Source organism: Mirounga angustirostris, unplaced genomic scaffold (assembly GCF_029215605.1).
Source record: "Mirounga angustirostris isolate CCGP_5_RB_7025 unplaced genomic scaffold, mMirAng1.0.hap1 SCAF_4, whole genome shotgun sequence".
NCBI lineage: Eukaryota > Metazoa > Chordata > Mammalia > Carnivora > Phocidae > Mirounga > Mirounga angustirostris.
The window spans coordinates 128,395,395-128,421,360 of record NW_026991712.1 but is presented as its reverse complement, the minus strand read 5'-3'; the positions used below and the strand labels follow the sequence as shown (position 1 = coordinate 128,421,360).

Genomic DNA, 25,966 nt, shown 5'->3' with positions numbered 1-25,966 from the left:
GAGGATATCACTGGGTTCTGGTCTGCCCCCTCTCTTAGTAACCTTTATTACTTAGAGAATCCTTATCTTCTTCATTAAATAGAAGTCACTATAGTATGGTGGTTTAGAGCACAGGCTCTAGAATTAAACTACCTGGGTTGTATTGGTGAATAAGACTAAATAACAAAGTGACACAGCAATCAATACAAATCTAGATCACCTATTCCCCTTAATTTTCTCACTGTTTTAGAAATAACTTTGAAAGACCACTTTAAGCAAAACTAGTGTGTGTGTGTGTGTGTGTGTGTGTGTGTGTGTGTGTTTTGCATGTAAGAGAAACAGAAGTTATTTGTAAAACACTCCTATTTGGGTAATTCATAGCAGTAAGCAAAGACTGGTAAGAGATGGGTAAAAAGTTTATTCAGGCAAATTATCCTTTCACTCCTATCAAGGAAATGCATGTTACTGAAGTACCAGGAGCAAGCATTATTATCTAGTATTATCTCTCATTCTCAACATTTGTAAAGCATGTTCCTGTTGTGCTCTAGGGTTGAGTCAGAAGTTGCAGCCATTAAAAAGCCCTCTGTCAAGGAGAAAATGTGATTAGACCAACTGCTTGCACTGACACTTAAAAATTAACTGCAAATCTGTTTGGGGCAGCTAAGGCATTCCCTAAACACTTGCTGGTTGGGAATGCTGGCTTTCAAATCATTATTTTGTATCCCTTAAAGGTACATTTTAACTGTTTTAATATGTGAGAAACAGGCCTGCCAAATTGTGCTTATGGCTTTTTAACACAAGCAATTTACAAATGCAATGAAGCAGATAATAGGACACATGATACCGAATTTGAAAATCTGTGTTGATGACACTTGCGCTGTAGAAACATTTTTCGAAGAAGCCCTATATCCAGTTGCCTGGATAAGAAAAAATGTTGTTTATCATTTCACAGGTGGCCTCTTCCACCCAATGGTGAGCTTAGGGTCATGTCCTTGAGCACAAATCAGGCTCTCTCATACTAACAATATTCTACTTGAAAAGGTCTAGAATGCATGAATTCAGCAAAATATAACAAACAGGAAAACATCTCACTCAACACTAAAAAAAATCTGTTCAAATAACAGTTAAAACTAAGTGCTCTCTTTCTTAAAATGAAGACTTCCAAAACAAGAGGAAGTGTAGGTATCTAGTTTAATTTATAAACGTTTATATATTTGTAAAGAATGAAAAAGGACATTTAATACTGGTTTTGGTTAATTATAAATATAATAAATTTTTCACTAATAAAAGGTTACTTGACTTCTAGGAAAAAGAATGGGGAAGACCCTAAGCTCACTTGGTCTCATGTATACAACTAGATAACATCCACATCAGTGTAAACACCCAGAAAACAACCCAAAGACTGGAAGAATAGACCCTCCACAGCTACATATAGAGAAGAGACCACATCCAGAGTGTAGGTGGAAAGGCAGTTAGGAGTTAACCGGACCCACAGGACTGTGCACAGGAGAGAGGGATGCCACAGGCACAGGGAGGGGAAAGAAACAGAACCTTGCACTCCAGGCAGGGGGCCTACACTTGGAATACAAATACCCATAATATTTGGCTTTGAAAACCAAAGGAGCTTAACTTTGTAAGTTCTTATAATCATGGGGCTTAACACCTGGAACTTTAAAATCAGCAGCTTGGCTCTAGGAAAGCTGAAGGGCCACAAAACACAGAGTTCCCACCCTTAAAGAGACAGCACAACAAATAGCCCCACTGAGATAGAACATAGAAGCAGCACCGTTGTTGTTGTTTTTTAAGATTTTTATTTTTAAGTAATCTCTACACCCAATGTGGGGCTTGAACTCAGAACCTAGAGATCAAGAGTTGCATGCTCTACCAGCTGAGCCAGCCAGGTGCCCCTAGAAACAGCACTTAAAAAAATATGCCTGGGGTATAGGGGATGGAGATTTAGCCACTAATCTCAGAGCCTGTGCTGGAGGGGCAGGGATCTTTGGGAGACTTCAAGAACAACGGGACTGACAGGTGCCATTTCCCTCCTCCACTCCCAACCTAAATACACAGACACCTGCAGGAACCAGCACAGCCTGAACACTTTCCACCTAACTTGATAACAGTGTGCCTGCCCCTGTGGGCTTCTGTAGATCTGCCCCCTCCAACCCCATCAGCCTCAGCAGAAATTCTCCCAGGCAGCTGCAGGTCCAGTCCTAAAGGAGACCAGCGAGGACATTACTGGCACCACATGCTCTGCCCCTGCATTCGCCTGTGGACCTGTGCTTTCCAATACACCCTTGGCCAGAGAACATCCAAGGCAGTGTCACAAACGTGGCAGTGTGCAAGCAGCCCTGACAGGGGCCAGTACAACTCCAAAGTGATTCCTAAACCAGGAAGAGGGAAAGATAACCACATGCACCAGACTGACTGGGGCCCCAGTAGGGGTCTGGGGGCAGATATCTGATCTGATGGCAGCCCCACCCACCAATAAAAACTTCTCAGGGGACAACACAAGGAAAGCACACTGCAGTTTGCTGCTACCTCAGCTCTAGCAAACACCTGGTCTAACTCAACTCAAGCACAAAGTGGTCCCAGAATGGACCATTAACAACACAGGTACAAAATGCTGCCCACAACAAAAAGCCATTGCAGACAAGCAGCCTAAAGGCAAATGCAGCTCAGCCACAATAGCAGGGTGCATGCAACACACATAGGAAACACCTCTGAAGCACCAGGTTCTGGTGAACAGGGGACATCACACTGGAAGGCACTATAGAACCTCTTCTTCATAAGGCCATGGCTTTCAAGAGCAGGAGACGTAGCTGACTTTCCTAACACATAGAAACAGACACAGAGAGTTACACAAGATATGGAGACAACAGAATTTGTCCTAAATAAAACAGGGCAAAAATCACAGCCAGAGAGCTAAATGTAATGGAGATAATTAATATATATGCCTGATAGAAAATTTGAAGTAATGGTCATAAAAATACTCAGTGGACTTGAGAAAAGAGTGGAGGACCTCAGTGAGACCCTCAACAAAGAGACAGAAAACACAGAGAACAAATCAGAGATGAAGAAACAATAGCCATAATTAAAAATACACTAGATGGAATAAGTAGTAGACTAGAGAAAGCAGAGAAACAGATCAGTGACCTGGAGGACAGAGTAATGGAAAGCAATCTGACTGAAAAGGAGAGAGAGAAAAAAAATACAAAATGAAAATAGATTTAGAAAACTCAGTGACACCATCAAGCATAATAACATTTACATTATACAGACCTTAGAAAGATAAGAGAGAGAAAAGACGACAGAAAATTTAGTTGAGGAAATAGGTGAAAACTTCCCCAATCTGGGGAAGGAAAGCAGAAATCCAGAAGCAAGAGGCACAGAGAAGCCCCAACAAAATCAACCCAAGGAAGTCCATACCAGGACATATTGTAATTAAAACAGCAAAAAAAAAAAAAAAAAAAAAAAAAAAAAAAAGATGAAGACTTTAAAAGGTTGCAAGAGAAAAAAAGATAATTACATATTAGAGGAACCCCAGAAGCCTATCAGCTGATTTTTCAGCAAAATTTTGCAGGCCAGAAGAAAGTGCCATGATATATTCAAAATGCTGAAAGAAAAAGACCTGCAATCAAGAATGCTCTATCCAGAAAGGCTATAATTCAGAACAGAAAGAGACAGAGTTTCCCAGATGAACAAAAGTTAAAGAAATTTATTCTAACCAAAGAGGCAAAGAATCTGTACTCAGAAAACTATAAAATATTCATGAAAAAAAAAAAAACTCATGAAAGGAATTGAGGAAGACACAAAGAAATGGAAAAATGTTCCATGCTCATGGATTGGAAGAACAAATATTGTGAAAATGTCTATGCTACCTAGAGCAATCTACACATTTAATGCAATCCCTATCAAAATACCATCAACTTTTTTCAAAGAAATGGAACAAATAATCCTAAAATTTGTATGGAACCAGAAAAGACCCCAAATAGCCAGAGGAATGTTGAAAAAGAAAAGCAAAGCCGGTGGCATCACAATTCCAGACTTCAAGCTCTGTTACAAAGCTGTCATCAAGACAGTATGGTACTGGCACAAAAACAGACACATAGATCAATGGAACAGAATAGAGAGCCCAGAAATGGACCCTCAACCCAAAGGTCAACTAATCTTCAACAAAGCAGGAAAGAATGTCCAATGGAAAAAAGACAGCCTCTTCAACAAATGGTGCTGGGAAAATTGGACAGCCACATGCAGAAGAATGAAACCGAACCATTTCCTTACACCACACACAAAAATAGACTCAAAATGGATGAAAGACCTAAATGTGAGACAGGAATCCATCAAAATCCTTGAGGAGAACACAGGCAGCAACCTCTTCGACCTCAGCCACTGCAACTTCTTCCCAGAAACATCGCCAAAGGTAAGGGATGCAAGAGCAAAAATGAACTATTGGGACTTCATCAAGATAAAAAGCGTTTGCACAGCAAAGGGAACAGTCAACAAAACCAAAAGACAACTGACAGAATGGGAGAAGATATTTGCAAATGACATATCAGATAAAGGGCTAGTATCCAAAATGTATAAAGAACTCGTCAAACTCAACACCCAAAGAACAAATAATCCAATCAAGAAATGGGCTGAAGACATGAACAGACATTTTTCCAAAGAAGACATCCAAATGGCCAACAGACACATGAAAGAGTGCTCAACATCGCTCAGCATCAGGGAAATCCAAAACAAATGAGATACCACCTCACACCAGTCAGAATGGCTAAAATTAACAAGTCAGGAAACGACAGATGTTGGTGAGGGTGCAGAGAAAGGGGAACCATCCTACACTGTTGGTGGGAATGCAAGCTGGTGCAACCACTCTGGAAAACAGTGTGGAGGTTCCTCAAAAAGTTGAAAATAGAGCTACCATATGATCCAGCAATTGCACTCCTGGGTATTTATCCCAAAGATACAAATTTAGTGATCCAAAGGGGCACATGCACCCCAATGTTTATAGCAGCAATGTCCACAATAGCCAAACTATGGAAAGAGCCTAGATGTCCATCAACAGATGAATGGATAAAGAAGATGTGGTGTGTATGTGTGTATGTATGTATGTGTGTGTGCGTGTACACATAGACAATGGAATATTATGCAGCCATCAAAATATGAAATCTTGCCATTTGCAATGACAGGGATGGAACTAGATGGTATGCTAAGTGAAATAAGTCAATCAGAGAAAGACAAGTATCATATGATGTCACTGATATGAGGAATTTGAGAAACAAGACAGAGGATCATAGGGGAAGGGAGGGAAAAATGAAACAAAACTGGAGAGGGAGACAAGTCATAAGAGACTCTTAATAACAGGAAACAAACTGAGGGTTGCTGGAGTGGAGGCGGGTGGGAGGGATGGGGTGGCTGGGTGATGGACACTGGAGAGGGTAGGTACTATGGTGAGTGCTGTGAATTGTGTAAGACTGATGAATCACAGATCTGTACCCCTGAGACAAATATTATATGTAAATAAAAAAATTAAAATAAAAAAACATCTGAAATAAAAATCAACATGATACAACACATCAAGAAAAGATAAAACCATATGATCATTTTAATAGATGCAGAAAAAGATGTGATACATACAACACCCATTCATGTAAAAATCTTCAAAGAAGTAGGCTTAGGGGGGAACACACCTCAACATAATAAAGGCCATACATGAAAAACCCACAGCTAACATCCTACTCAATGCTGAAAAACAGATCTTTTCCCCTAAGAACAAGACAGGATGTCCACTCACCACTTTTATTCAACATAGTACCAGAAGGACAGAAATCAGACAAGAAATAAAAGGCATCCAAAATGGTAAGGAAGAAGTAAAACTTTCACTATTTGCAGATGATATGATACCATAAATAAAGCAAACCATGAAGACTCCACCAAAAACTACTAGAATTTATTAATGACTTCAGTAAGGTCACAGGTTACAAAAATCAATATAGAAATTGGTTGCATTTGTATACACAGATAATGAAGTAAAGAGAAATTAAGAGAACAATCCCATTTACAATTTCACCAACAATAATAAAATACCTAGGAGTAAGCTTAACCAAGCAGGTGGAAGACCTGTACTCTGAAAACTATAAAATACTGAGGAAAAAAATTGAAGACAGTACAAACAAATGGAAAGCTATCTCATGTTCATGGATTGGAACAATATTGTTAAAATGTCTATACTACCCTAAACAATCTATAGATTGTTAATGCAATCCCTATAAAACTACCAACAGCATTTTTTACAGAACTAGAACAAACAATCCTAAAATCTTTATGGAACCACAAAAGACCCCCAATAGCCAAACAATCTTGAAAAAGAACAAAAAAGCTGGAGGTATCACTATCCCAGATTTCAAGATATACTACAAAGCTGTAGCACCAAAACAGTATGAGACTAGCATGAAAATAAGCACATAGATCAATGAAACAGAATATAGCACCCAGAAATAAACCTTTGATCACATGGTCAAATCTTTGACAAAGGAGGCAAGAATATGCAATGGGAAAAGACAGTCTCTTCAATAAACAGCTTGAGAAGACTGGTCAGCCATATACAGAAGAATAAAAGTGGACCACTTTCTTACAGCATTCACAAAAACAAACTCAAAATGGATTAAGGACCTAAATGTGAAATCTGAAACTGTAAAAATCCTAGAAGACAGAACAAGCAGTAATTTGCTTGACATAGCAATATTTTCCTAGATATGTCTCCTAAGGGAAATAAAAGTAAAACAAAACAAAACAAAAGTATTGGGACTATGCCAAAATAAAAAGCTTCTGCACAGCAAAGGGAACAATCAACAAAACTAAAGGGCAACCTACTGAATAGTTATCATATCAAATGACATATCCAATAAAGGGTTAGTATCCAAAATACACAAAGATCTCATAGAACTCAACACCCCCCCCCCAAAAAAAACAATCCAATTTAAAAAACGGGCAGAAGTCATGAACATACTTTTCACCAAAGAAGACATACAGATGGCCAACAGACACATGAAAGGATGCTGAACATCGCTAATCATCAGGAAAAATGCAAATCAAAACCATAATGAGATATCACCTCACACCTGTCAGAATGGCTAAAATCAAAAACATAAGAAACAACAAGTTTCTTGGCCAGGATGTGGAGAAACAGGAACCCTCATGCACTGTTCATGGGAATGCAAACTGGTGCTGTCACTGTGGAAGACAGTATGGAGGTTCCTCAAAGAATTAAAAATAGAACTACCCTATGATCCAGTAATTCCACTACTGGGTATTTACCCAAAGAATATGAAAACACTAGTTTGAAAAGATAATATGTATCCCTATGTTTACTGCAGCATTATTTCCAACAGCCAAATTATGGAAACAGCCTAATTATCCATGAATGAATGGCTAAAGTGGTGTGTATGTGTGTGTGTGTGTGTATATACACACAAAATGGAATATTACTCAGCCATAAAAAGGAAATGTTGCCATTTGTAACAACATGAGTGTAGAAAGTAGACAGCTGAGTGAAATAAGTCAGTCAAAGACAAATATGATTTCCCTCACATGTGGAATTTAAGAAAAAATAAGAAAATAAAAAATAGACAAACCAAGAAACAGACTTAACTATAGAGAACAAACATGGTTACCAGAGGGGAGGTGGGTGGGAGGATGCGTGAAATAAGAGAAGGGGATTAAGGGGACACTTATAATGAGCACGGAGTCATGCATAGAACTGTTGAATCACTATATTGTACACCCAAAACTAATATAACAATGTATGTTAACTATTCTGGAATTAAAATTTAAAAAAGAAAAAGTTTTAAAGAAAAAAAGCTTATTAGAACAATTTTAAAAACAAAGAAACTAGAATTCTTCAAATTTCTTACCTTTTTATTGGAAGAAATAGTTTTTCTTTGCTAAAACAATGTTTCCAAGCTGTGATCTGATAGGAAGGCATATTTTAGTTTCCAAGTAGACTAAAAGCATAGTAGGATATCCTGTCAGAGCCACTGTCCATCACCAGTTTCCCCTTACCATGAATATTAGGATCATACCATCAAGATCACAAACTATGACAGGATGCTTGGTGAGGCATAACTTATTTTTTATATTATATCTATTTATTAGTAAGATAAACTGTTCACTATTTCTGTGTATAGACAGAATCAAAGTCAGCTTGGAATTATCTTTGCTCTTCTGAAGGTCACCTGAGTGACCTCCCAGTTATGAAAACATGGTTTCTCCTTTTTTTTGCATTCCTTGGGATGGGGAAGATCAATTTTCTTCATGAGAAATGGACAAGAACTCAAACTTTTCTGAGATTTCAATTTAGGACAGGTAAGAATGACCCTGAACTAGATCTGAAGGCCAAAAGGAATACAAATACTCCAAAAGGGAACTTGCCATGAAGGCCCAGACTGAGCTGGTCCCCTAGGCTGAATACCAGGGCCTAAGAGTAGGTGCAGCATTTCAGACACTAGTAGTGCTTTGGGGAGAGATGGCTGAGCACTGCATAAAGACTTAAAGCTCCTAGTGTAGGAAACCACTATGATGAGCAATGGACTAAGAAAGGATACCAAATGGCACCAGCCAAAATGTTAGAGCTCCAGTAGACGCTAAGGTCTCTCTCTCCACTTAGATACCAGAAGTAAGACTCCGCCTTCCTTGGCATTTTGGGGCAGTTCAAGTCAGGGAAGAGAATTATATGGTGGGTTTCCTGAAGCAATGGATAGAAAAGTACACATATGACCGTATTATTACCCCATATACTTTAACACCAGAAATGATGGAGTCAAGTTTGACCACATTTAATTATTAATTTCGCTCCCTTGTTTATTCTCTATCTCATCCTACAAAGGATTTAAGACTGAATTATGCAAAGCCTCCTCCTTTCTGTCCTTGGTACTCTCAGTCTACTGAAAAGTGCAGTGGATCCATGATGGCCTTCCATTATTCCTTTGCCACTGATCTATAAATCACTTGCACATCAAGGCCCTTAACTAGTCTAATTTGGCTTAGTTCATTTCTCTATTGAAGAGGGAATCCCAAGCTTCACCTCTCGGCAGAAAGAAGGTCAAAGAAGTCACAGCCCTGTGTTAAAACTACCTTAGTCCAGCCTCTGGCCACACATTTTTTACATTCCCTCTGCAACCAAATACGTTTATACTCTCCCAAGATCCCCAGAACCCTCATCCAATTAAAGCATCAGGCTCAGGTTCAAAGTCTGGATCTCATCACCTAAGTCAGGGCCAGGTGTGGATGAGGCTCTTTAGGGTTGGCTCCTCTCCTAAGCGTGATCTTTCGCTAGATCACTGAATTCATCAGGTACATTTCCTACTTCCCACATTACCATCTGCAGGAGCGTTGCCAAACTGTTACCACTATGTAACATCTCCTGTTTCTAAGTGCATGTTTCTCACTTTCCTTCAAACTCTTAACAGTTTCCTCCAAACCCATTGGGCTTCTGAACATGCCCTGGTTTAAAAACCAGTGCCCGTGTTTTAGGTTTTGTTAAGCAGCATCCCACTTCCAGGTACCAAATTTTGTTCTCCTTATCTATTTTTATACCTCCAAACCCACTGGCTTAATACAATAATTGGCAGTCAGCAATTTGGGGAAGGCTCAGCTGGGGCCCATCTAGTCACATGTTGACAGAGCTTCAATTATCTGAAAACCCTACGAAGTGGATAGTAAATACTATTCCTGGGAGCTCAGCTGAGCCTGATGATCAGGGCCCCTACACATGGCTTCTCCACATGGCTTGGGCCTCTCACAGCACGGTCAGAGTTCTCAGTTTGCTTATATTATTTTACTTTGTATTAATGTCCTATCATCTCAACTAATAGGAATAATTATTCCTAAGACTGAAAAGCAAAACCAAAAACAAACTTTGGACCCTAATTCCAAGTGCTTCGTATGTAAATACAACAATGAACTAACACACTCAACTGGAAATACATTTGAAAAGAAAAAGAAATATGGCAAATGCCATATGATTTCACTCATATGTAGAATTTAAGAAGCAAAACAAACAGGAAAAATGAAGAGACAAACCAAAAAACAGACTCTTACCTATTGAGGAAAATGAGGGTGGGGGGATGGGTGAAATAGGTGAAGGGAATTAAGAAGAGTACACTTATCTTACAAGCACTGAGTAATGTATGGAATTGTTGAATCACTATATGGTATACCTGAAACTCATATAATACTGTATATTAACTATACTGTATGTTAACTATACTGTATGTTAACTATACTGGAATTAAAATTCTTTTAAAAAGAGGAAATAAAGAAAAATAAAATTTATTCAATGTTAAAATTGTGCTATTGTATAATGTTGGCACAAGGATAACAAAGGACAATTTGCATAATAAACATTCCTATTCATTTTTCTAGTTAGTACAATAATTGGATAGCAACCATCAGTGAAGTGGGACAAAAGAGAGCTATTATCATAAACGTTAGTTTGATCTTTCAAGGAGATGTGATTATCTTCTACCCAGACTCCACTTTACTCACTTGAACAGAGGTTCTGCTTTTCATTAGCCGAATGTCAAGTGCCTTTGTTGCATCCAAGTTTTACCCTAGCCGGCCATATTCCACATAAAGGGCATAGAACAGGTTTTTTTTTCCTCAGCAGAAATTGCAAGAAACATGGCTCTTTCATGGTAAAACTTCTTATAAAAAGAAATGGACAAAAGATACACCTTAGAAGGTCCTGATCTAACAAAATGGCAAAAGATGTCAAACTACTATGAACCTTAAAAATAAAACTGCCAGTTTCACCAGTAAAAATGGGCTTAACTCGGGAATAACAGAGCAAGCTACAACAAAACTGAGCAAAGGAGAGGAACACGGCTTTATAAAGGGGAAAAGGGAAGCTGAGAGGGCTATTATAAACAAAAAGTCAATTGGAGTAACCTGGAATTTCAACTATAGTGGTTTCTCATTGGCTGAGTTATGACTGTCTCTTATTGGTAATTGGCTGGGCTGTTGCTGGGGAAGAGAACTTTTCTTCCTCCTGGGAGAGTAAAGTAGCAGCAAAATCAGTACTGACCTTGTTGAGTCACTATATTGTACATCTGAAACTAAAATAACACTGTATGTTAACTATACTGGAATTAAAATTTGAAAATAAAATAAAAACACTTCTATATTTTTCAACAAGTAAGTAAAGTAGTACTGACTTGGGGGTACCTCTCTTCCTGTTGGATTTGCAATCAATGAGGAGTGGTAGGCAGGAGAGCTACTTTAAACAAGGTTTCCTTTTATTGATTTTCACACTACTTATAACACATCAGTGAAACTGAGTCAGCCTCATATTTCATCAGGTGAAGGTATATATTCTTTCATGTCAAAAAAATTTTCACACTCCTAGTAAACTCTGCTAATCGTTTTTCTTCATTCTTTTAATTCAACATAGGGCACAACTGAAGAGTTAAGTTTATCTTAGACTAGTTAGACTATTTGTAGTTCAGGAATGAGGGAATTGTGTGTGTGTGTATATATGTATATACATATATATGCACACACATATATATAGTAAATATGTATATATGTATACACGTGTGTGTGTATATATATATATTAAGTAAATCTTATGAGTCATTCATTTTAATCAGTGGCATCAGGATTAATTTGGAAGAATCACTAAATCCAATATTGAACACAGTTTTTCACTGAACAACATTTATCCTTCAATTTCTTTATGTGAATTAAGGTATTTATAAACTGAATCTGGAGATCTTAAACCAAGGGGCCAAGTTCTTATCTTGTTCCAGAGGTAATGAAGGGGTGCACTCCCATCCCTTTTCTCTACTGTGTCAACAGGAGAGTGTCAGTGGTTTTCCCAGCTCTATAAAAGGCTGGAACACATTTCTCTGTGGATTACAACACTGACCCTGAGAAATGGAGGAGACTATTTGTTATGCCATAGGATCTCCTGATGGAAAGATTCCAGGCATAGTATGAGATCTTTATGAAGTTCCTGTATGCAAACTTTAATAACCAAAATTATGGGCTGCCATAGAAACAATATAGGAAATTACATTTAAAAGCAATTTATCAAAATTCAGAACAACTAGATTACACAATGATAGCAAATGAAATACTGCTTAGTAATTTTTATGTACCATTACTGGTGTACCTGGATATCATTTCATTTACTCCACACAGCAGCCCTGCAAAGTAGATAGTCTTTCTATACTTCACACATGAGAAAAATGAGGTTAAGATACTAGTCCAAGTCCACCAAATAATATGAGGAAACCCTAGATCAACTTGACTCCAAGTCTTCTTTCTCTTATGCAACCAATTTCAATTCTCCGACAAAAAGTAAAAACAACCAACAAACAAAATTAGAGACAAGAAAGATGTGTCCCAAAGTTAGAGAAGCTAAAATTCTTTTAATTACATAAGAAAATTTATGTTATTATAATATTCAACATATAGACTGTGTATTGTGCTACAACTGCCTTAATGTTGAGAAGTTAAAATGCTTGGAAGAAATACCAAAGGAGGAGCGCCCGGGTGGCTCAGTCGTTAAGCATCTGCCTTCGGCTCAGATCCTGATCCCAGGATCCTGGGATCAAGTCCCACATCGGGCTCCCTGCTCAATGGGAAGTCTGCTTCTGCCTCTCCCACTACCCCTGCTTGTGTTCCCTCTCTCACTGTGTCTCTCTCTGTCAAATAAATAAATAAAATCTTAAAAAAAAAATACCAGAGGAATCTTCAGAAGGTCTTAGAGAACATTATTTAGTGTTGTGGCTTATTCTCCTTTATTCTTCCCTCCCTATTTTTATTTCTTCCTGCCTTACTTTTTTGAATTCTCCAATTCTGCATAGTTTTTGCATGGTATTGCTGAGATGATCTTTTGAAAATTACTTTCAATTGCTATTCTCAAAGTATTTCTCTTATTGGGAGATAAAACTGAAAAACAGGAAAGAGCATTTTCCACTATTCCTCAGTATGTACAGCCTTCTTTCTGCTTATGCATTCTGTCCACACTAACTCCAGCCCATTCATTATTGGTACTAGAATTACTGAAGTTTTCTAGCCCCTGCTCTCATAATAATACATTAAAATTTCTTAAGCCAGCATCTAGGGAACAGGACTTCAGTCTCAGAGAGAAAAAGTGATACATTCAAATGCAATTATGAAACCTTTTTTACAGAAAATATTCACTATCCTTTGGTAGGTTTTAAAAAATGTAAATAATTTGTATATTTTTTCTCTTTATTTTCACCTTCAAAGAAAAATCTTTAACCTAACAGTAAATAACAGAATATCTCTTCCTTGTAGGTAAAGACAATAAGACTTCTTAAACGTCAATGAATTATGTGGTGAAATTCTTAATAATTGTTCCCTTTTTTTAATTTGCTTATAAAAAGAAAAGTTTATATATTACCTCAACTAATCTAGGCCCTAGAGCCTACCAGTAAATAGCAATGTGAACATAATTAGCTGCTTAATAGAGTTTCCCACGTAAAAATGATTAAAAAGAAATCATAAGTTTTTTAGTTTTTTTTAAGATTTTATTTATCTATTTGAGAGAGCAGAGGGAGAGGGAGAAACAAGCTCCCCGCTGAGTGGGGACTTGATCCCAGGACCCCGGGGATCATGACCCAAGCTGAAGGCAGACGCTTAACTGACTGAGCCACCCAGGTGCCCCAAAACCATAAGCTTTTTTCTTCCATCTTTATAATTGTATGTACTTAAGTAATTTGGGCTTGCCTTTGAATGAACTACCTTGTGTTTATTATTCTTTGAGTCTGCTACCCAGTGAGTACCTGTGAGGCACATTCCCTCCAGAAAAGACAATAATCAATAATAACAAGGCTTTGGGAAGAAAATGATTAATATTCAAAATGTGACATTGACTTTGTTATTCCATTAGCAAATTTTAAATCTCTTCTATACCTTTATTTACTCACCCACAAGTCCTAAAAGAATGTAGGCAATGATGAACAGTATGAAGATGATGCAGCACAGAACATCTGTACAACTCCTAAAGACAAAAAGGAATCCAGAATTAAAAGGAGTCCAAAATGACATCTTACCTAGTAAACAAATATAGGAAAGGGGAAAAAATAATAATAGCAATATGCCATTTCAAATCCAATAATTCCAAAAGGTATATCAGATGTATTTCTGTAATCAAAGACTTTGGCAGCAATGGAATGGTCATAGTTCCAGGACTAAAAAGCTCCCTCAGAATTCTTAGTATTTATTCTCTCTTGGTTCTTTATTTGTATGTTTTTAGAGACAAGTCCAGCAACATCAAGCAAATATTTTTTTATTTGAAATTGTAATTTAAGTTATTTGATTTTATGATTTTCCTCATTGTGCCTCCCCACTGCATGGTATAGTAAAAAAAAATAGCCATTTTCCATTTCTCCCTCCCCACCATTATCTTTCTACATACACATTTATAGGGTACTACTTATTGGGACACCTGTATGATTCAGTCAGTTAAGCATCCGACTCTTGATTTCAGCTCAGTCCATGATCTCAGGGTTGTGAGATCAAGCCCTGGGCTGCACATGGAACCGTCTTAAGACTCCCCCTCTCTTTTAAAAAAAAAGGTACTATTTATTAAGTAAAGGATTGACTACATAAACTTTCTATGGGGAGTAGATTTGCAACTATATTCACAATAATGTATATAATGCATTCAAAAATGAAATGGCTCAAACCTGTAATTTTACCAGCCATTCCATAAACTAGATATTGTCAAACTAGGTTTAGAGAAAAACTGGCTTGGTAGAGACTCATTGATTTGCTAAGGATCACAAGTCAAGCTAAGATCCAGCAGGGATACTCAAGGCTTTCAACTGAAGTATTTCCTAGGCCTAATATTATATCTTGTTCAGCTTGTAAGTGGTCTGGGAGGCCAAAACTATATCTTGAAAGTGAGAAACAATCCAACCATTCTCTATTTGAAACTTAATGAAAAATTTATTAGTAAAGAAAAAAAGATCAAACTATTTGAGAGGATTAAAGGTTGCACATGAGAATTTTCATAGCAAAAACTTCTTGCTCTTTAGAGCATAAGGATATATGTTCTAATGTTTTAGCACAGGCTGGTTGAAGTTACACACTATTTTTTGTGATGGTATTAGTAATAATAATGAATAATAATTGTACAGTAACAGACACACACCTTGTGAGTTTCTTAAGAATACATTTAGGTTTTTAGGGGTAGTAAGGTGAGTCAACTTATTTAAGGTCCATGAGAGAGAGGTAGAGAGAGGGTAAAGTAGAACAAATATCTAGATCTCCAATGCCTAACCCTTGCATTTAGCAGTTATCCTAATATTATTTCAATTTTCTGTAAAGCCTCAAATTGGCCGTATCTAAAATTTCACACACATCCCTATTACTCTACCCCACAATAGGAAATGAATCTTTCATAGAGAAAGTTAATCATGCTCAATCCATAAACTATCATTTGCTTAAATCCAACTTCAGGATTTTTAAATTTCACTTGGATTTAAGAATTACGAGAATAATAATAAAAAGAGAAGAAAACAGGTGCTCTAGTTTTCTTTGGTTGGCAATCATTGAAAAGCAAAAACCTGCTTGGAGGTGAGGAGAGTATCTGGTTCACGTGCATTCTGACACACCCTACTCAAGATCAGGTTCTCATCCTATCAGAGCGGTTGTTAAATGGAGAGTAGTTAAATAGGGTGAAATCCAATAGAAATGCCTGCAGGTAAGGAAGTAAAGGAGAGAAAACTAGAACACTGGTGTGCCTTAATTAGAAATCTTGAAGTTGTTAAAGCCCTTGTGGTTAATCAGAACCACCAAGAAGAAGATCAGGTGTGACCAGAAGCACCAGTCAGACTGGCCAGCATCCTATAATTATATACCTATAATATGTTTATATCTATATATTTACATTATATATAATTATATACCATAATTCTTATTTATAATAATCTGTTACATAGTGTTATAATGTTATATATTTATAATGTTATGTAGCAAGCACAGGGAGAGGTAAACATATACTAGCAATGACTGAAAGAAACTTATGAATCTCAAAGGACAGGGCACAAAGAAAGTAGCAGAGCCCAAAAGGAAATTGTTTAAAACTAAAACCCACACTCTTCAGCTACTGGCACTGATAAATAGGCATCAGCTGGAGTTTTGGTTCCATATGGGATTTTATACTATGGTTTCTCTCTCTCTCTCTTTCTTTACTTTTGGTGCCAAGGACGGGCCATAGCACCAGGGACTACTCCATGCCCACACAACCATCCCCCCACCAGTCTCTCACCACAGTGGGATAGCATTTCTCAATAATTCACACTTTGAGGTGTTTGGCGATTATATCCTGGGACCAGGGAGGATAATGTATTCAAGGCTGCTTTGCTTTTCTGGTACACTGCTTTGGAGAAATAGTAGACCATACCCCCTGGCCAGACCAGTTAATTTTCTCCTGCTTAAAGCAAAGGGATGGAAGATCAGTAAACTGGTTTCATTTGATACAAGTAAGGAAGGGGACCTCAAGGTCCCGTATACTTTTCTGGTCTGTGTGCCACTTCATGGTCCAAACCAGTGCTGTGGTCCCCAATGGGTAGTGGTCCAGATTCTCTTTATTCATCTTTATAGCCAGGTGTGAAGTGACTCCACGTGAGAGTTATGGAATAAAGTACGATTACCATCTCTCCAGGGAAAGGGCCTGGCCCTGATGTGGAGATGGGGGTAGGGAACTTGGGTCTCTCATGCTCTCCGTGGTGCAACTTCAGGAAGATGTTCGGCATGCTCACTTGCACACGGAGGAACACTAGAAGTAGGTGAAGGCCTTCCACACGTGAGCTGAGCCCTCCTCCTTGTGGGTGCCACTTGACCGCCCCAGCTGTGCCCCCAGGCCAATCTAGCAGCCCTGAAACCAGCAATACAACTACCTCCACCTTTTTCAACCTGGACCTCTGTTTGTTATTTTAGAAACTCCCCCTTAAAAATAGGGGGCGGGGTGCCTGGATGGCACAATGAGTTAGGGGTAGGACTCTTGGTTTCAGCTCAGGTCATGAGATCTAGCCAGTAAAGGGCTCTGCATTCAGTGCAGAGTACGCTTGAGATTTTCTCTCCCTCTCCCTCTGCCCCTCCTCCTATTCACACACCTTCTCTCTCTCCTCTCTCTCTCTCTCTCTCTATATATATATAAACAATTCTTTAAAAAAAGAAAAAAAAGGACTGCCTGGGTGGCTCAGTCGGCTGAGCATCTGACTCTTAGTTTTGGCTCAGGTCATGATCTCAGTCTCAGGGTCATGAGATAGAGCCCCGTTGGCTCTGCACTCAATGAGAGTCTGCTTGAAATTCTCTCCCTCTCCCTCTGTACCCACGCCTCCACCCCACCCTGCGTGCTCTCTCTTTCTCTCAAATAATAAATAAATAAATCTTTTAAGAAATGGGGAGGGGGTGCATAGGTGTGTGTGTGCTTTCAGGTAATTATAATTACCTGCTATTTTTTCCCCATTAATTCATTTGTTTCTCTCCCTTTCCTCAGACATAGTCCATATGCAAAGAAAAAATTACTGTTAGGAAACCACTGGAAAATTGAATTTGGACAAAATATCAAATATAACGGGCACCATTTTGTGAGTCAGGAATAAAGCAGAAGCTTAATTCAAATTTTTACAAGTTGTAGCATCTTATTTTTCCTTTCTTTTGGATTTCAGGGCATATGTCACAATCCCAAGTATTCTGTGGGAAATAAGTTACTTTTATTTTTCTTCAGGTTTTTATTTAAATTCCAGTTAGTTAATATACAGTGTAATATTAGTTTCAGATGTAGAATTTAATGATTCATCACTTCCATACAAAAACCCAGTGCTCATCACAGGTGCCCTCCTTAATACCCAGAGCCCATTTAACCCATCCTACCAGCCCACCTCCCCTCCAGTAACCCTCAGTTTGTTCTCTATAGTTAAGAGTCTGTTTTCTGATTTGCCTCTCTCTTTTTTCCCCCTGTGTTCATCTGTTTTGTTTTTTAAATTCCACATAGGAATGAAATCATATGGCATTTGTCTTTCTCTGACTGACTTATTTCACTTAGCATAATGCCCTGTAGCTCCATCCACCTCATTGCAAATGGCAAGATTTCATTCTTTTTTATGGCTAATATACCACTTCTTTTTTATCCATTCATCAGTTGAGGAGCATTTGGGCTCTTTCCATAATTTGGCTACTGTTGATAATGCTGCTATAAACATTGGAGTGCATGTATCCCTTCAAATATGTATTTTTGTATCTTTTCAGTAAATACACAGTAGTGCAATTGCTGGGACATAGACTAGTCCTATTTTTAATTTCCTGGGGAACCTCCATACTGTTTTTCAGAGGGGCTGTACCGGTTTGCATTTCTACCAACAGTGCAAGAGGGTTCCCTTTTCTCCACATCCTTGCCAACACCTGTTGTTTCCTGTGTTGTTAATTTTAGCCATTCTGACTGGTGTGAGGTGGTATCTCTTTGTAGTTTTGATTTGCATTTCTCTGATGATGAGTGATGTTGAGCATATTTTCATGGGTCAGTTAGCAATCTGGATTCTTCTTTAGAAAAATATCTATTCATGTCTTCTGCCCATTTTTTAACTGGATTATTTGTTTTTTGGTTGTTGAGTTTTATAAGTTCTTTATAGGTTTGCATACTAACCCTTTTACCAGATATGTCATTTGCAAATATCTTCTCCCATTCTGTAGATTGCCTTTTAGTTTTGTTGATTGTTTCCTTTGCTGTGCAGAAGCTTTTTATCTTGATAAAGTCCCAATAGTTCATTTTTGCTTTTGTTTCTCTTACCTCAAGATATGTATCTAGCAAGAAGTTGCTATGGCCAATGTCAAAGAGGTTACTGCCTGTGTTCTCCTCTGATTTTGATGGTTTCCTGTCTCACATTTAGGTCTTTCACCATTTTGAATTTATTTTTGTGTATAGTATAGGAAAGTGGTCCAGTTTCATTCTCCTGCATGTGACTGTTCAGTTTTCCCAACACTATTTGTTGGAGAGACTTTTTTTTTTCCTTCCATTGGATATTCTTTCCTGCTTTGTCAAAGATTGGTTGACCACATAGTTGTGGGTTCATTTCTGGGTTTTCTATTCTGTTCTATCGATCTATGTCTGCCTTTGTGCCAGCACTATACTGTCTTGATGACTACAGCTTTGTAATAGAGCTTGAAGTCCAGAATCCTGATGCCTCCAGTTTTGCTTTTCTTTTTCAAGACTGCTTTGGCTATTCAGGGTCTTTTCTGGTTCCATACAAATTTTAGGATTGTTTGTTACAGTTCTTGAAAAATGCTGGTGATATTTTGCTAGGGATTGCATTAAATGTGTAGATTGCTTTTGGTATTATAGATATTTTACAATATTTGTTCTTCCAATCCATGAGCATGGAATGTTTTTCCCATCTTTAATTTCTTTCATCAGTGTTTTATACTTTTCAGAGTATAGGTCTTTTACCTCTTTGGTTAAGTTTATTCCTAAGTATCTTACAGTTTTTGATGCAACTATAAATGGGATCAATTCCTTATTTCTCTTTCTGCTGTTTCATTATTGTTGTATGGAAATGCAACAAATTTCGTCTGTTGATTTTGTATCCTGAAGCTCCACTGAATTTGTGTATCAGTTCTAGCAAATTTTTTGGTGGAGTCTTCTGGGTTTTCTACATAGAGTATCATGTCATCTGCAAATAGTGAAAGTTTGACTTCTTCCTTGCTGATTCAGATGCCTTTTATTTCTTTTTGTTTTCTGATTGCTGAGGCAAGGACTTCCAGGATGATGTTAAATAACAATGTTGAAAGTAGACATCCTGTCTTGTTCTTGACCTTAGGGGAAATGTTCTCAGTTTTTCCCCATTGAGGATGATATTAGCTGTGGGTTTTTTGTATATGGCTTTTATGATATTAAGGTATGTTCTCTCTATCTCTATTTTGTACAGGGTTTTTATCATGAGTGGATGTTGTACTTTGTCAAATGCTTTTCCTGTGTCTATTGAGAGGATCAAATGGTTCTTATCCTCTCTTTTATTAATGTGGTATATCATTTTGGTTGATTTGCAAATAGTAAACCATCTTGCAGCCCAGGAACAAATCCCACTTCATCATGGTGAATGATTCTTTTAATATACTGTTGGATTCTATTTGCTAGTATTTTTTTTTTGAGAGTTTTTGCATCCATGTTCATCAGGTATATTGGCCTCTAGTTCTCTTTTTTAATGGAATCTTTGTCTGGTTTTGGAGTCAAGGTAATATTGGCCTCATAGAATGAGTTTGGAAGTTTTCCTTCCATTTCTATTTTTTGGCATAGTTTGGGAAGGATAGGTATTAATTCTTCTTTAAATGTTTGGTAGAATTCCCTTGTGAAGCCATGTGGCCCTAGACTTTTGTTTGTTGGAAGATTTTTTATTACTGATTCAATTTTTTGCTGGTTATGGGTCTGTTCAAGTTTTCTAGTTCTAGTTTTCTTCCTGTTTTAGTTTTGGTAGTTTATATATTCCTAGGGATTATTCCATTTCTTCCAGATTGTCCAATTTGTTGGCATATAATTTTCATAATATCCTCTTATAATTATTTGTATTTCTGTGGTATTGGTTGTTATTTCTCCTCTCTCACTTGTGATCTTATTTATTTGGGTCCTTTCTCTTTTTTTTTGATAAGTCTGGTGAAAGGTTTATCAAACTTACTATTGTCTTCAAAGAACCAGCTGATGATTTCACTGATCTCTTCAACTGTTTGTTTAGTTTATATATCATCCCCAGTCTTGAAACTTGAAATCAATCATAAGACCAGAAATGAAGTTTAAAAAAAAACAACAACAAGGATTTAGTTTGGATAATTGTTAAGACTCTCAAGATAGCTACTGAAATAGCTGGGTGATACCAGCTCATGGCTGAAAATCATTCTGAATCATATTCTACCTAGAGGCCTGTCATTGCTGTGCCTTTACCTCAAGTGCATTCATTTTTACCTTCAAAGCAAGCACTAAAAACTACTGTATTAAATTAAAAAGGGATTGCATCCCACTGGGCCCCAGAAAGAAGAAAGAAAGAATAGTTAAAGAGAAATATACCCCAACCCTCTCCCTCACCCTCACTCCAAATCAAAGCCCAACTTTTTCAAAACAAGATGCTCACATTCACATTTATCAGAAAGCTATTCAAAACTCTATTCAGATCGAGCTACCCTGGTACAAAAGTATTTTCAAAAGTTAAACTACAGAAATACCATTGTTATATCTATTTTTCCAAACTGCAATATGAAGAATAGGATCGCAATTATATATGCATTTGCAAATTTCTCCTTCCTTCCTATCTGGAACCAACAAATATAGTATGTGTATAGTAACTTCAACTTAAATCATTGAAGTTTCCTTTGACTTTCCCTTTCTTAGCTTATCTTTTATATTCAATTGACAAGTTCTCTTGTCTCCTTCTCTCTGATGTGTCTTTCATCTATCCCTTCCTTTCTATTCCTGCTGCCTGGACTCAATCCAAATTCTCTTATCCTGTCTTCAAACTATTGCCATGGTCTCCTAATTGGGCTCCTGCATGTAGTCTCTGCCTGATCCAATTCATTCCGTACATCACTGATTATCACTGATATGTGATGATGTCATTTTATTGTTGAAAAAAATAGCACTGCCTCTCCACCACCTACTTAATAATTTCCAAATATCTTAGCTTTATGTTTAAGAACCTACAAATTCAATCCTAGTTCAAGCCCCAGACTATCTTTCTAGCTTTATCTCCCATTATTCTTCCTAATGTGCTTCAACCAACTTGGGCTTTTTCATTCACTAAATACACCTGAACACTTTCCCTTGACTACACTCAGGGCTCTCTGTTAAATGGACCCTTTAGATTCCTCATCCTGGAATAACCCATATGTCCCAATTTGCATGGAACAGCCAGGGTTTACACCTATTGTCTGGAGTAACCATTATCAATGTTCCCTTTTACTCACAAAAGTGCTCCTTGGTGGATCTTCAACCCATCTATAAAATCCCATTCTTCATATGATAGGATTCTCTTAATTTTTTTAGGACTGCATAATACTCCATTGTATGTATATATCACATTTTTTTAATCCATTCATTTGGCAATGGATGTTTCAGTTGTTTGTACATGTTAGCTATTGTGGATAATACTGCAATGAACATAAGAGTGCAGATACCTGTTTGTGATCCTGATTTCAATTCCTCTGGATGAACATGGGTGAACCTGGAGGACATTTTGCTAGGGAAATAAGCCAATCACAAAAGGACAAATACTGCATGATTGCACTTATATGAGATTTCTAAAGTAGCCAAACTCGTAGAAACAGAAAGCAGAATTGTGTTTACCAGGGGCTGGAGGAAGAGGCAAATAGGGACCTGCTATTCAATGGGTATAAATTTCAGTTACACACAAAGAATAAGTTATAGAGATCGGTGGTACAACATTGTGCCTCTATTAAACAATACACATAAAAATTTGTTAAGAGGGTTGATTTCAGGTTAAGTGATCTTACCATAAAAAATACAGCATGGAAAACATCATAATCATCACCAGGCTACAATATATAGGAATGTATTTGTTCAGTGTTATATGTTATTTGAATTTAAAATTTTGCTATGAATAAACTTAATATGGGTATCAAATGAGCAAATGTAAATGTAAAAAAATTAAATGCAAATTTTTTGTTTTGTTTTTAGAGAGAGAGAGAGCATGTGTGAGCGGGCTGGGGGCAGAGGGAGAACGAGAGAGAGAATCATAAGCCGGCTCCATACCCAGCACAGAGTCCCATGTGGGGCTCGAACTCATGACCCTGAGATCACATCCTGAGCTGAAATCAAGAATCAGATGCTTAACCAACTGAACTACCCAGGTGTCCCTACATGTAAACTTTGTTTAAATTAAAATTCCATCCTTCAAATTAGTTCAAATATCACCTCCTTCATGAAGTTTTCAACTAGAAGAGATCCCTTTAATTTTTGTAGACTTATGGACATTTTGGTTGTATATCCTGATGGCAACTATCTTCCATTTATTATAACTTAGACCGGGGGTTAGACTAACTCAAATCTGGCCTACTGCCTGTTTTATATAGCTTGCGAATTAAGAATGTTTCTTACATTTTTTTATTATGTTATGTTAATCACCATACATTACATCATTAGTTTTTGATGTAGTGTTCCATGATTCATTGTTTGCATATAACACCCAGTGCTCCATTCAATATGTGCCCTCTTTAATACCCATCCCACCAGGCTAACCCACCCCCCACCCCCTCCCCTCTAGAACCCTGTTTGTTTCTCAGAGTCCATAGCCTCTCATGGTTCGTCTCCCCGTCTGATGTTTCTTACATTTTTAATGGTTTAAAAAAAATCAAAAAATTACTATTTTGTGCCATACAAATTATACAAAATTCAAATTCCAGTTTCCATAAATAAAGATTTTTGGAAAATAACCATACTCATTCATATATATTTTTTCTAAGGCTACTTTTGTGCTACAATGGCTGAGTTGAGTAGTTGCAGTAGAAACTATCTGGTTGGCACAACCTGAAGTATTTACCACCTGGACCTTTATAGAAATTTTGACCTAGACCATGGCAGCATTTGGTACAAAGCCTTGCATGCTACAGACATACAATCCCATGAATGACCAGTAAGACACGCGTCTTACTGCTGATAGGCTAATGTGTCATAAGCAGGCTCTCATGAAATTAAAAGTTCTGTGTTTCAAACTTCAGGGTTTTGTGGAAGGAGGAGCCCTATAGTGAATATGTTGTCTAGGGATTCAATTTTTTGGTCAAGCTTAAGCTTCTGACCTGGACATTACTGTCTCAAGTAAAATAAATCAATCTCTTTCTCCCTCTCCCCCTCCCTCTTCCTCTCCCCCCCTCTTCTACCCCACACAACTCCATGAGATTAAATTAGGAGGTCATAAGAGAGTTTTATTTGTTAAATGCATATTTCCTTTCCACACTAGTTCTTATTCTCCAACAACTGTCATTCTGCTTCCTTTTCAGGAACAGTTTTGTACTTTCATTCAGAAACTGATTCATTTACTGGTTTTCTTTCTTTGTAGCAGATGAAATTCCATTGATATCAACCATTCTGAAAGGTCATTAATATCAAGCATTAGAGCCAGAATGAAAGTCCTAAAGTCATTATTCTCTGACAGGTCATCAATTTGTGTTTAATGAATCAGTTTAGGGACTGTCCACTGCTTGTAATTCCAGTCGGATGATCACCTCCCATTCTTAAGTTCTTAGTGTCACCTGGATACATCTGTCTACAACATGGCTGCATTTATAACTCATAGTTTAGAAGCATTGCTCCTCTGTGGTTCTGCTGGAACCTGCACGATGCAGACCGTCTGTTACCTCTCAGATTCTCCCTGCAGAAGTCTGTTCCAGGAAATAGAATGACGGCTTCACTTCCCAGAGACTTTATTATGGGACAATGCACTTTGGGGCCACCCTCCAAGCTTCACTGAGATACACCTGGCAACTACAGAGTGTGGCTTGAATTGGACAGATCATCTGAATTGATGCTAGTAAGTCAGCAAACTCAAAATTTGGGCTATTTCAGAGTAAAGTTTTATGTAAGTTAAACATATTTTACCTTTATTCCTCCACTATTAGTGGAGAATTTGGTAATTTTGTGAGAGAAACATTCTCTACGTGCTTGTGTTTGAGGGGGTTAATTATATCCTTTCCACTTGCACTTACCATTTCTACAAGGACAATAAGAGATTAAAAGAGTATCTTGAAGAATTCCACTATTCTGGAATCAGAAACTTAACAGGAAGCTGCAAGTGAGTTTTTAATTACATGAACTTGTTTTTTCAGGTGTTCAATCTTAATGCAAGTTTTTTAAATCTCAAAAAAACTTCAAGGATGACTTGAATGTAACATCTACCTTAAAATATAATTCCAGCATCCAATCATTAAGTGTTAATTTTGTGAGTTTATTATTTTTTAGCACATTTTAAACTTGCTGAAAAATAAAATATACCAAATTACTTGATATCCTAAGAAATTATAGGATTATGTTGATAATGTCTTTTAAATTTATTAGGTCATATAAGATGATATTTGGATCTAAAATCTTCTCTATCCTCTATGGTTAGTCTTTTCTTCTATCCCATTTGGGTTTCCATTGCCTTGAGAGAGTAGCTTTAACTGGAAGTGGTTTATACTTTCTACTCGTAAAGGGGAAATAAAACTTTATTTTCTTATATAGAGATGTTTACTGATGCCTATATAAATGTCTCTTTTGTTTAAAATGGGACAAGGTCAGACATAAATGGTCTTACTATGTTATTCATCATCTTTGTAAAACTTGCATAATATTCAAGAATCTGTCAGTACGTGGAAACCACTCAATAAATTGCTAGTTAAGTGAGAGCCAGATCATAGTCATTGCCCATATTACATGTGGCATTATGGATAAAAGGTATGACATGGAAGAGGTGCTAGGAGATCCAGCTTAGAACAAACAAGCCTTGGAACATTAGCCAATATCAACTAATTTTAGAGGGAATCCATATCAGTTTAGAATGCTCTTAGAGTCCCTTCTACATAGAAATACAGAGTAGGTGCTCAAAATATTTGTTGAAACAATGAACATTTTCATGACTGGGATGGCTATTGAAATTCAGCTATTAAAATTTTTTTAAAACTTCATGCCTTCTAATAATTATATGATAAATAGCTAATGTTTTTAGTAACCAAAGGCATGCACATTAAATAAAGAAGATTACTATCTGCCACCAAAACTTTTAATAATAAAAATCATTGCTTACTGATGATAGGAGCCTTAGAAAATTGTATGCCCTTTGAGCTAATTTCTTTTCTAGTAATTTATACCATGGAAACACGTATAGAAGAAGTAAGGATTTGTAAGGATTTAAAACACTGCACTCCTCCTAATAAAGAAAAGATGGGAATAAGTTTTAGAACAATAATTATATGA

General features: G+C 37.3%; 1 protein-coding gene across 2 annotated transcripts in view; it reads right to left on the bottom strand.

Annotated features, from left to right (window-relative positions):
* Positions 1-25,966, bottom strand: part of SLC44A5 (solute carrier family 44 member 5) — a 142,909-nt gene that overhangs the window by 96,226 nt on the left and 20,717 nt on the right. For both annotated transcript variants that reach the window (XM_045897397.1, XM_045897398.1), the window contains exon 2: positions 13,938-14,011. In XM_045897397.1, the coding sequence (XP_045753353.1) occupies positions 13,938-14,011 (74 nt within the window). The remainder of the gene's footprint in view (positions 1-13,937; positions 14,012-25,966) is intronic.